This window comes from Harpegnathos saltator, unplaced genomic scaffold (assembly GCF_003227715.2).
Source record: "Harpegnathos saltator strain DR-91 unplaced genomic scaffold, Hsal_v8.6 scaffold758, whole genome shotgun sequence".
NCBI classification, from domain to species: domain Eukaryota; kingdom Metazoa; phylum Arthropoda; class Insecta; order Hymenoptera; family Formicidae; genus Harpegnathos; species Harpegnathos saltator.
The window spans coordinates 564,549-576,652 of NW_020230602.1; the positions used below are offsets into that span (position 1 = coordinate 564,549).

General features: G+C 41.3%; 1 protein-coding gene across 2 annotated transcripts; it reads left to right on the forward strand.

Annotated features, from left to right (window-relative positions):
* The first annotated feature begins 4,495 nt into the window (after window positions 1-4,495).
* On the forward strand, window positions 4,496-11,771 carry LOC105185444 (dual specificity mitogen-activated protein kinase kinase 7). 2 transcript variants are annotated; one of them, XM_025306163.1, is made up of 8 exons: window positions 4,496-4,856; window positions 5,620-6,110; window positions 6,480-6,659; window positions 6,742-6,876; window positions 6,974-7,221; window positions 8,756-9,499; window positions 9,578-9,880; window positions 9,983-11,771. In XM_025306163.1, exons 1-8 carry the CDS (start codon window positions 4,676-4,678, stop codon window positions 10,305-10,307), a joined length of 2,607 nt encoding a protein of 868 aa, XP_025161948.1. In that variant the 5' UTR covers window positions 4,496-4,675; the 3' UTR covers window positions 10,308-11,771. The 2 variants fall into 2 exon arrangements, with proteins under 2 accessions (XP_025161948.1, XP_011143260.1); XM_011144958.3 differs by having other exon boundaries at window positions 4,499-4,856; window positions 9,958-10,281.
* Window positions 11,772-12,104: the final 333 nt, after the last annotated feature.

Here is a 12,104-nt window from a genome sequence, read left to right on the forward strand (position 1 = left end):
ATGTAATTTTTCCATCAAACTAACGCGGATAAATGAACGATTCGTATTAAATTTCTGTTTTCTTATAGAGAAATGAAAGAGTAAATCAGTATATCGAAAATCGAATATCGATTAATATCGTAAATCAGTATCAGAAAATTGTCCAAGTGCAATGACAATTTGTTCTTATTTTTCAGGTACTTACCCCTTTAATTTACTTAACAAATTAACTCTGTTAAACGAACGATCCGTATCAATTTTTCTTTTCTTATAAAGAAATGAGAGAATAAATCAGTACCGAAAACCAAAGACCGATCAATACGTAATTTTTCCATCAAACAAACGCGGATAAATGAACGACTCGTATTAATTTTCTGTTTTCTTATACAGAATGAAAGAGTAAATCAGTACCGAAAATCGAATATCGATTAATACCGTAAATAAGTGTCAGAGAATTGTCCAAGTGCAATGACAATTTGTTCTTATTTTTCAGGTACTTACCCCTTTAATTTACTTAACAAATTAACTCTATTAAACGAACGATCCGTATCAATTTTTCTTTTCTTATAAAGAAATGAGAGAATAAATCAGTACCGAAAACCAAAGACCGATCAATACGTAATTTTTCCATCAAACTAACGCGGATAAATGAACGATTAGTATTAATTTTCTGTTTTTTTATAGAGAAATGAAAGAGTAAATCAGTACCGAAAATCGAATATCGATTAATATCGTAAATCAGTGTCAGAGAATTGTCCAAGTGCAATGACAATTTGTTCTTATTTTTTAGGTACTTACCCCTCTAATTTACTTAACAAATTAACTCTGTTAAACGGACGATCCGTATCAATTTTTCTTCTCTTATAAAGAAATGAGAAAATAAATCAGTACCGAAAACCAAAGACCGATCAATACGTAATTTTTCCATCAAATTAACGCGTATAAATGAACGATTCGTATTAATTTTCTGTTTTCTTATAGAGAAATGAAAGAGTAAATCAGTACCGAAAATCGAATACCGATTAATACCGTAAATCAGTGTCAGAGAATTGTCCATGTGCAATGACAATTTGTTCTTATTTTTCAGGTACTTACCCCTCCAAACTTATTCAACAAATTAACTCTGTTAAACGAGCGATCCGTATCAATTTTTCTTTTCTTATAATGAAATGAGAGAATAAATCAGTACCGAAAACCGAAGACCGATCAATACGTAATTTTTCCATCAAATTAACGCGGATAAATGAACGATTCGTATTAATTTTCTGTTTTCTTATAGAGAAATGAAAGAGTAAATCAGTACCGAAAATCGAATATCGATTAATACTGTAAATCAGTGTCAGAGAATTGTCTAAGTGCAATGACAATTTGTTCTTATTTTTCAGGTACTTACCCCTTTAATTTATTTAACAAATTAACTCTGTTAAACGGACGATCCGTATCAATTTTTCTTTTCTTATAAAGAAATGAGAAAATAAATCAGTACCGAAAACCAAAGACCGATCAATACGTAATTTTTCCATCAAATTAACGCGGATAAATGAACGATTCGTATTAATTTTCTGTTTTCTTATAGAGAAATGAAAGAGTAAATCAGTACCGAAAATCGAATATCGATTAATACCGTAAATCAGTATCAGAAGATTGTCCAAGTGCAATGACAATTCGTTCTCATTCCCAAGTCTTTCCCGAGTCGAAATATTAATTCTACATTGATCCTGCAAATTGCATCCAATTTGAAAAATCAATGCAGAATATCTAGATGCGCAATAGTGAACAAGCTTTGTCTTACCTGAACGTTACATCTGGCTACTCTCGCAGTCTCGCCCATGATGAGTCTTCAACAGCGACGTATTCCGCAGTTATTTAATACTCGTTTATCTCGATAATGTATATGTACTTAATCCTTATATTCTTAATTTAAATGAGCAATTTTTGTTGATATTGATTATATATTTGCTTAACAGCGCAAGAAAGAGAACAAAGATAAACACGTAAATAGAACTGTCTTTGTTAGAACTGCGCGTGAGATAAATATATAAGGATTAAATAATCATATAAGAATTAGAGGAAATGGGAGATGAAAAAGACTTTTTATTCTCATCATTCTTAAAATTCTTTTTTCCTTTTTTCTTCTCTTTTTTTCTTTTCTTTTTTCTAATGAGAATGATGAGAATTGTAGCTCTCAAAAGAGCTGAAGCTGCAAAAAGACAACGGTTATGTCTAATAATGCTGTTTCACTAATAGAGATTTTAATTCCGATTCGGTACAATAAGAAAGATAAACAAGAATGAGAAACGGACATTCTAGCAGATTCTAAAGGGAAACAGCAATCTGAGCATTATTAGACGAATAAAAATCAACACTTGTAAAATATGTATCAGATTCTAAGATCATTATTCATAGTTTTTTAAATTATGTGCAATTTTTCATTGAGAACATAATTACAAATTTGTATTCATAAACCTTAGCTTGCCTTAGCAACCTTGCTTGAATAGATATTCATATTTTATGAGAAAAGAAAAGTAGAACTCATGTTACGTGAAATTAGTTTAACGAATAATCAAATTTCAAGCTATTTTTCAGATGATAAACTATGAATGCTGATCTAATTTCGACTCGGGTATGTCCTTACTTCGAGTAAGGTCCGTTAAAATCAGAAAAATGTTGCGTAATAATAATAACTCGAGGTACCTCGAATACCATATATGATGTATCGCTGTCCATGTCTCTCAGCGCGTTCCAAGTCTTCTCTGCATCCTGACTTCTCGATCCGACGTCCTCCTTCTGGTTACTCCGTCGCAGCACCCCCGGATACTCCATCGTAGCACTGGCGACGACACTGACTCTAGCTCTAACACTCGCGCAAGTAAGATTCGGGGACAAAGAAACGCGTATTAACCGATTACTCTGCGTCGCGGTATGCGCGTCGTTCGCCGGCCCGAGGCGCAATGTCCTTTCCGCAATCACGGAGTCATATATAAGCGTACGAAACAAACAATCGGGAAGGCACGGTTACCCCCTACCAGTCGCTGACCTTGCCGATCAGTGTTGATGCCTGCGTCGTCCGTTAGCTGAAAATGAAAACAATTCGTGTTTTCAAAGCATGCCTGTGAGAGACTCGCTTCAAACTTCACAATACTTGTTTACGTCTGTTCCAGGAATCATATTACGCCGAATTCAAACTGTCTCTATTGACATGACACACGAGATCTGCGATCGCATCATTGATCTTTCTTTGGACAAGAAAATCCTGAGAAGAACGCTGTTCGAGAATATCACATTCTGTGTTTCAGGTGCCTTGCAGATTATCGAATCCGATGTAACAGATCAGGGAAAGTATGAATGCGTCGCTATGAATAACACGCGTGGACACAGAATACTCCAAGTCAATTACGTTATACGTGAAACGTACATATATTTAATATTATATAAAACCTTTCCTTTTTAAACAAAAAGGTAAAAAAAGGCGCCAAGTACAAGCGTAACACGTATTGTGTTATTTTTAGAAGTATCAAACTCAAATTATTTTTTTATTGTATATATGTGTACATAAGTTTTTTGACAAGTAAAACTTATAACTATAATAAAACTCTGCAACACTTTTCTACTGTACATAAGAAATGATATATTAGGACAGTAGTGCCAACTGAGAAACCTAACATAACATAACTAAAACTCGTTTAATACATATATGACAGCATTTTTATTATAATAAAATGTCCTTGTAAATTCTTTTTATACATATACGGTATAATGTTTTATTTAAGTTTATATAGTATTATAATAAATAAATTATAAACCTTCATTATAGAATATATTATAATAAAAATGCTGTCATATATGTATTAAACAAGTTTTAGTTCGATATAGTTTTTGGTGCAGCCGCGCCAAGATTTTATGAACAATTAAACCTACGCGTAAGTTAAAAGTGCGTAAGCTGCACGCACGGTTATTAAAACTTACGCGTAATTGGGCACGCACAGCATGCGATACAAAACGTATTTGCAACTTAAGGTCATTACACGTAGAAAAATTTTAACCGTAACCGTAAGGTTGTAAGAAAACTGACCAATCACAGTCGATCCATTCTCTTGTGACATTATAATAATCGACTGTGATTGGTCAGTTTTCTTACAACCTTACGGTTACGGTTAAAATTTTTCTACGTGTGATGGCCTTTACGTGTGGGTTTTCTCACTTCAACTTGTTGCACCAGTTCAGCAGTGCAGACAAAACGAACAGGCCTATTGCCTGGCATAGAGATAGTAACTATGGTTGCAGCACGGACATAGATCGTCTGAAAGTGGATGTAGCACGGACTTCCACCACATGCAGATTTTACCACCAAGACCTAAAAGTGGATGTAGCATCGTAGTTCTCCTCTCAAAATGGATGCAGATGGTGCCCATTTCCAGTGCGAAAAATCGGTGTCGCCGAAAACGCCGTGTTGGCCGCTCTCAGCTTCCTCTCTGCTTGAAATAGTCGTTCAAACGTGGGAACGCGGATGTTTTCCGGCCATTGGCAAGCCTGCGAACGCGTGCGAACCGGCGGCGCAGCGCTCGCTGCCAAAAAGGGGCAGCGGAGAGTGATGCGAAAATTGTCAAATACCTGGTGCGCGGCGGTGGTGCGGTCCCGGTGAGCCTGTGTTAGCGTGGTGCGACGAGTAGCGTGCAGCTGTGCGAGAAGCCGCGCGATGTCGAGCACCCTGGAGAACAAAATTTTGGACCTGCAGCAGCGTCTGCGGGCGGAGAACGAGTCGCGAGACAGAGACAAACAGGGCGGTGAGGTTGGTCCGACCGCGGGCTTGCAATCGTCGTCGTCGTCGTCGTCGACGGGCCCCGCGTCTAGTCCTGCGGTCCGAAGACCCCGACAACGTAAGCATCGCGGACGAAAAATCCCACGAACGTCACTGGATCGCTCCTTTCGTCGATCGATATCCTGGCGACAGCTGCGTCGTCGCGCACGATCGTGCTCGACCATTCGTTCATGTCGTTTAGGTTATGTTGATCATCCGCGACTTCCACTGTTGATCTCATCCCTTTCCATGAACTGACGATCCATGGAATATGCAGTTTCGATTCTTGCAGGATGATAAAATGAAATTTCTAGCTTGTTTGCTTATCAGTTAATTTTGTCGGTTGTTTGTTTATCAGCTTTGGTATAATATCATCTCTCTGTTTGCTTGTTTATGCCAAACTACATGAGATACTTGTTACTGTGAATGTTAAAGATTTTGTTACTGCTGTACTTAATTAATTAAACTGAATATTTATACTGTGATAAATGTTAATATCGGACAAAGAAAATATCCATTAAAATATGAGTGATTTCTTGTTATATTAAGTTCAGAAATATTACACTCATATTTTTACCACATATATATATGTACAGATCTTTGAAGCTAAAATAATTGAGAGTAATATTTTATTAGATAATATTTTTCAATCTATTTTTCAAATTACTTTCAATATTACTTTAAAATATTAAAATATAAACCTTTTGTGATTTAGATAATTATTACTTTTCTAATTTGTTTTTATAATTTTTAGGCTCAATTACAGTTATTAGGAGATAATAAGCTAGTGAAAAGAAAGCTATTGATGAGTAGATATATGAAAATATTACTTTTTCTCATAGTTGGAGACATGGGTACTCCAACACGGCCAAGAAGACAGCTAGATCTGCCAGTATCGCAGATGGTACCGCCAAAGAAACATGACATTGAGTTCGAGTCGAAACTGCAAGAGATCATGAAGATGAATGGCATCTTGAATATCAATGGTCAAAGGTACCAAACAGAAATGAAGGATTTGGAGCACTTAGGCGAGCTTGGCAATGGCACATGCGGCCACGTCGTCAAAATGAGGCACAAACCGAGCGGTGTGGTGATTGCTGTGAAGCAGATGCGACGTTCCGGCAATGCGGAAGAAAACAAGAGGATAATCATGGACCTTGATGTTGTGCTCAAGTCACATGATTGTCCATATATTGTACAGTGTCTTGGTTGTTTCATCACGGAGTCCGACGTGTGGATCTGCATGGAACTGATGGCGACATGCCTGGACAAGTTGCTAAAGCGCAGCAGGCAGGCGATACCGGAGGATTTTTTAGGCAAAGTTACAGTAGCAGTAAGTTCTTCTTTTAGCTGTTCTACAATGGCTGCAAGAATAAAGCTGTAAGCGTAAGCAATAAGAAATAGACCAACCACAGTCGATTATTCTTATAATAATATTGTAGAAGGGTGTTTAATTGTGTAAGGCAATTCATCTCAAGCTCCGAAAATGCTTTTTGAATTTTTTTGAAAGTGAGAAATCGTATAAAAATTGTATAAAAGGAAATTTATATCAAGAAGACGATTGATTATACAATAATTTCGGGATATTTTTCTTATATCAGTTTTTTGCTTTAAAATTTGAGATCAAACATTTCGTATGATTACGAAATAATTTTGAAATTGCAAGCAGGATATCAGGATACGACACTCTTTTTCTTTTCAGACAGTAAAGGCGTTGTCGTACCTGAAAGAGAAGCATGGTGTAATCCATAGGGATGTGAAGCCTAGTAATATATTGCTGGATGAATCGGGCGGAGTAAAGCTTTGCGATTTCGGCATATCCGGCAGATTGGTCGACAGCAAGGCGAAAACAAGAAGCGCGGGCTGCGCGGCGTACATGGCTGTGAGTAACCGTCTCATAATGTTGTGGAGAACATTAGACATTTTTTGAAAAATTGAAATGAATGATTATGCTTCCGTGGCAGCCTGAGAGGATAGATCCACCTGATCCAACCAAGCCAGATTACGACATAAGGGCGGATGTATGGAGTCTGGGCATTACTCTGGTGGAACTAGCTACAGGAGTATTTCCTTACCGAGACTGCAAGACTGACTTTGAGGTAAATTTCTGGCGGACGTCTGTTATTTTCTTGTGTCTATACACAAGTTGTGTCCATACACTAATGTCCTTTATCCTCATCGTTCTCCTCGTAACAGGTACTAAGCAGGGTAGTACAAGACGATCCTCCGTCTCTACCGCAAGACGCACTCTTCTCCAAGGAATTCAGAAACTTCGTTACCTGCTGTCTCACGAAGAACTACAAGCATCGGCCAAAGTACCACAAGCTCATGGAACATCCGTTCATTCGCAAGTACGACGTTCCGCAGGACGGCGAGACGAATTCCGCCTCGCCGAACTCCGGTTGCCAATGGTTTGGCAGGGTCATGCGACAGTTAGAACCAAGGTGAGCCTCCAGTAACGACCGTTCCGTCATTGTCTAGGAGAGTGATATAACAGGATTAAGTAACATGAAGAAAATGGCATAATATACATCGCTGACATTGAGACAAGCGTGACAGCAAGGTCGGAATTTAAAAATACGGCATGAAACTCCCGACTAATATAGATACTGATTTGGTTTGGTTATCTTTTTCTCTTTTTTTTTGTTTTTCAACAATAACCAGGTAATAATCACATTTCACCAACATATTTTGTAAGTTTTAACACTTCCACAGTGTCCGATAATGGGTAGGTATCAAGGCGGCTCCAAAATTGAGCGATACGTTTTGCGAGATTCTCTTTCGTGTTGAAAATTTTGATTTTGATTTTACGCGCTTATTTTATACGCTTATTTTATACGAGGTGTCCCGGCATTATCGCGTACTTTCCTTCGGCCTCTTCGATCGGCGAAGTCGCGTTAATTTGATGATATATCGACTCTCGCGGTCTCGTCGGTGAATTCGCTATTGCGATGAAAAACGCAATATTCCCGGGACACATCTGGTACATACTTATCTAATATTACTTTGCCAAAAAACCGACATGTTACAAACGTCTCCTTATTATTTCGATTAAAAGTTTGCGTGCGTGTTAAATTGTGTTGCAGCGTTGAGCTTGAGGGAGGCAGCGCGGCGTAGCATCCTCCCTTCTCCCGTTTCAGTCCCGTTCCCTCTGTTCCCTCCCGGACAAACCGCCCGAATAATCCCGAAAGAGACTTTAAACGAAAAAAAGAAAAAAAAAAGAAAAAAACGAGGAAACAAAAAAGATTACTCCCGTTCTCAGAGTATCCAAAAATCTACCCGATTTTCATTTCGAGTTGTTTGGTTTGTGCACGCGCCTGTTACACATCCCACCCTTCAACCCCCACTCACGGTAAGCATTGTTTTTTTATTTATTTCAATATTTCTTTCTTTCTCTTTCTCTCCGTCAATTTGCCTTATTAGTCTAGACGATTCGCCGACTGGTTCATTGCACGCATTGTTTTTCTCCTGTGCACATGTCATTTCTCTTTATTCTTCTATTTTTCTCTTTTTATTTTTTTTTTCTTTACCCCCATTGATTTCGCTGACTCTGCGAATTTCTCAAGTGCCACAAATTGAGGCGAGATCGCGACAATGAGATGAATTCGATCGCGACGAAGAGTATCGCGTGTATCCCGAATGTAGAATCTTGATCTCGCTTCAACTTATGTTGTCTGAAACTTCAGCGTAGTTTGGAGAGCGTAGCGTATACTTATAAGAACTTCCTCTGTCCTCTGCGATTGCATGTACAGTAACGATTAACGCTCCGCTCTAACTTCCATTAACTCCTAGGTGTAAGCTGAGGTTTTTTACAGAGTCATCGCGGTATCAGTGGGCTGACTGTGCGACAAATCTATTACATACGTATACCGAAAAAGAGCCGGATGGCACTTTTGCGCTGGGGGCAAGGGAAAGAGGCCGCGGTGTACATTCATTTGCTCAACGCCTCGGACAGATCTCATCCGTAGCGCTATTTAGTTTCAGGTTGTCGGGAGGGCAACAGCGGGTCTCGGGTCATGTGTCCTTGAAGCAGACGGCTCACTTCCGGGCGCAGTCTGACATACCGGCCTTCTTAAGAAGCAATAACACCAGTGTGACGGCCAAAGAGCCGTCGTCGGACTCTGGCGGTATTCTGCCGTTCCACCAGCGTTCCAACAGCGAAAACGGCGCCGCCAACTATGTGTCTTACAGTCCGTACGCGTTGCGTCGCAAGGAGCTCGCTCGGCCGTTCTCGCCGCCGACGACCAAGGACGACGCGGTCGCAGACTCGGAAGGACAGCCACCGCGACCGTTCTCGCCCTACCGGCAACTGGAACAGTCTACTCGGGATTATTCCGGCAATCGTTGCTCGACGAATGGTCAAAATAGACAGGAGACGGCGAGACCGTTTTCCCCATATAGACAGCAGGACACCAATTTAATGGACGGAAATGGCCGATCCTACTCCCCCTATCGCAGTCGCTACGACGAGCGTGACACGAGCAAGGATCGATGGCAGGGTATGTCGAGATCATTGAGTCCCTTCGCCAGGGATTACTCTCCCTGGCGGCGAGAGAACGTTGATCCACCTGGCGTGATCCAACCGCCAGCACCATCGTGCGAAAGCGGCCGTTATTCACCGTTTCTGCAGCAACGACTGGCGCAACCGCCGCCACCCGCACCTCAAACTCATCCTCTGCAGACGCAGGACATCTACGGTAGCCCGATGATCAGCCGCAAGAGGTAACAATTGCCATCGTCATTTCGTGTCCTTTCACCGCCGTCCTTTAATCGTCCTCGTGATTTTCCCTCTGCCTGCAGGTTTCCTTCGGAGCCGCCTCCACAGGGATCCCACGGCTCCACTAGTCCGCAATTGCTGATCTCCCGCTTCGCGCATCAACTCAAGCAAGAGTCTCCGCCGTCGTCAGCGACGATGCCGCCTCAGCAACAGGGTACCGGCTCCAAGGAGTCTGCGAAGAAGCGCTTCGCGTCTTACGTACGTCTCAGGCTCGGCAGTGAACGCGCTCCTTCGCCGGAGCCACCGCCGAGATTGAGCCGCGGCGAGTCGCCGCTCGCCCTTAGAAGGAATTTAGTAGAACAAGCGTCTCCTTCCTGTCCGCGAAGGTATGCGCTCATTGGTCGCGCGCTCATTGTCTAGAGAAGTGTGACGTATATGCGATGTTAACACTGTTTACTTTAAGATACGTCTCGTCTTCTCCACCTCAGCCGCCACCCAGGAGACTGTCGGAGAGCAATTCCGTGCCCGGTAGTCCGCAGCACGTGCGAGCCCGTCTGCGCTACACTCCCGAACCTCAGAGGAGACCTCCGCCGCCATAACCCACCGCTACCGTTAAGCCTTATTCCTTGTTGTTGGTGCCATACGCGACACGGTACGCCCGTGGTGCGATCGCGTGCATCACGTAGTAGCGAGGTACGTCGTATTCGGCGACGACGGTTGCGCACAGAGCGAGTCGCGCGTATACGGTACACACGCACACACGTATACGGTGTTCTCAAAGACAACGCTGTAAACCAAAAAAGAAAGAAATGAAATATGGAGAAGCATGTTCTTTAATACTCGAGTTGCCGCGAGTTGCGGTTTGTATGCGTCGAAGGCTGTACGAGAGGTCGATTTAGCGTGCGAAACGGTTGAAGTCGCGAAAGAGCGGTTTGATTTTTCTAGGTATAATAGCTGAACGTAAAAGAGAAAAAAGAAACATATAAAACTCGTATCGAGATGTCTGACAGCTAGGTGTCAGTAAATATTTCGGGTTTGACAAATATTTTTCTGGATCTCTTATCAATGTCTAAAGTAGGAAGGAGCGAGAGAGAGAGAGAGAGAAAGAGAGGAGAGAGAGAGAGAGAGTGGGGGAAACGCTTCTCAAGTTTTAAAATGCGCTTCACACGCTAAACTCGCTTTCTGCACGGTCGTAACCTTTTAGCGAGGCCTGCATTTCGCACAAGCGAGAGTCGTTCGCGCTGCGACGGAACCGCGCGCGAACGGTCTTCGCGACGTTTGCACATGGCTTTCTAAATCGCTGCCGCGCGAAACGCGAATCGAATTACCTTCGTCAATGATCCTCTTCTCGACGTGTATTTATAATAGGACGCAAAAGGGAAACACGATGCTCAACTTTTTATATCGCTTGCGTGTGAAGGAGCGTAGAGTGACGACGATGACGACGACGAGGATGACGATGACGATAACGACGACGGGGGAATAATAAGATGCATCGCGACTTTTTTTCTAAAAACAAAAACAGAAAAGATATACGTTAACACATGTATACACAGATACACACAAACACCAGCGAGATATGGCGTCATGCCGAAAACGCGTAAACCGTTCCTATCGCTCTTCGTTTACGCTTCTTCCTCTCGATCTTGAGAATCTTGTCGTGCTAAAGAGAAAAAGACAGAAAGGAGAGAGAGAGAGAGAGGAAGAGAGAGACAGAGAGTAAGTGAGCGAATGAGAGGAAAATAAACTGAACATTACAATGAAACTCGCTCTCTTCTCTCCGACGGCCGTGCGGTATCTTCGCGACTCGAATTACAGCGACTCTCAGCGACTTTTCCACGTTTTATTATTAATATTATTACTACGACTATTATATGTTATTTATATATGAGATAATACCAAACGCGCGCGCGAGCGAGTAAACCGTACGTTCACGGTCACACAAATCGAGATCGTATCGAGCGCGAAATCGTACCGAAAGGGATACATTATCGTCCACATTCGACTTCTCTGTAATGAGATAAAGCAAAACAAAGGCACAATAATGTCGCAGTGGCACGCCTTACTCGTAGAATTTTACTACGAATTCACGAATGTATATTACCTACTCAGTCGGCAGGGCGTGCGAAAGGCGTCACATGGTTAGGATGTTGTAATTAATTATTTTTAATTAACATTTAATCCCAAACTACGTTCAAGTCTACACTCGTAATCACCTTTGTCGCTTATTTGACAAAAGGATCTGTTGCAATGTAAATAAACTTATATTTATACGAGTCACTACTTTTTTCTGTATTTTATTGGCCCATTTTACGTTCCTCTCTCTCTCTCTCTCTCTCTCTCTCTCTCTCTCTCTCTCTCTCTCTCTCTCTCTCTCTCTCTCTCTCTCTCTTTCTCTCTCTCTCTCTCTCTCTCTCTCTCTCTCTCTGTCACTCTTCTCTTCATAGGATTGTTAAATATTGATTTTGTTATTTTCGCTTTTTATTTGTTCGACCTTGATCGAGTAGAATGTATTCATTTAGACCGGAATACTATAAATCTCTCATTCAAAGCTAGTCTCTAATAAAACTCTAATAAAACTTTCAAACTTCATTTTTTTAATATTGTTTA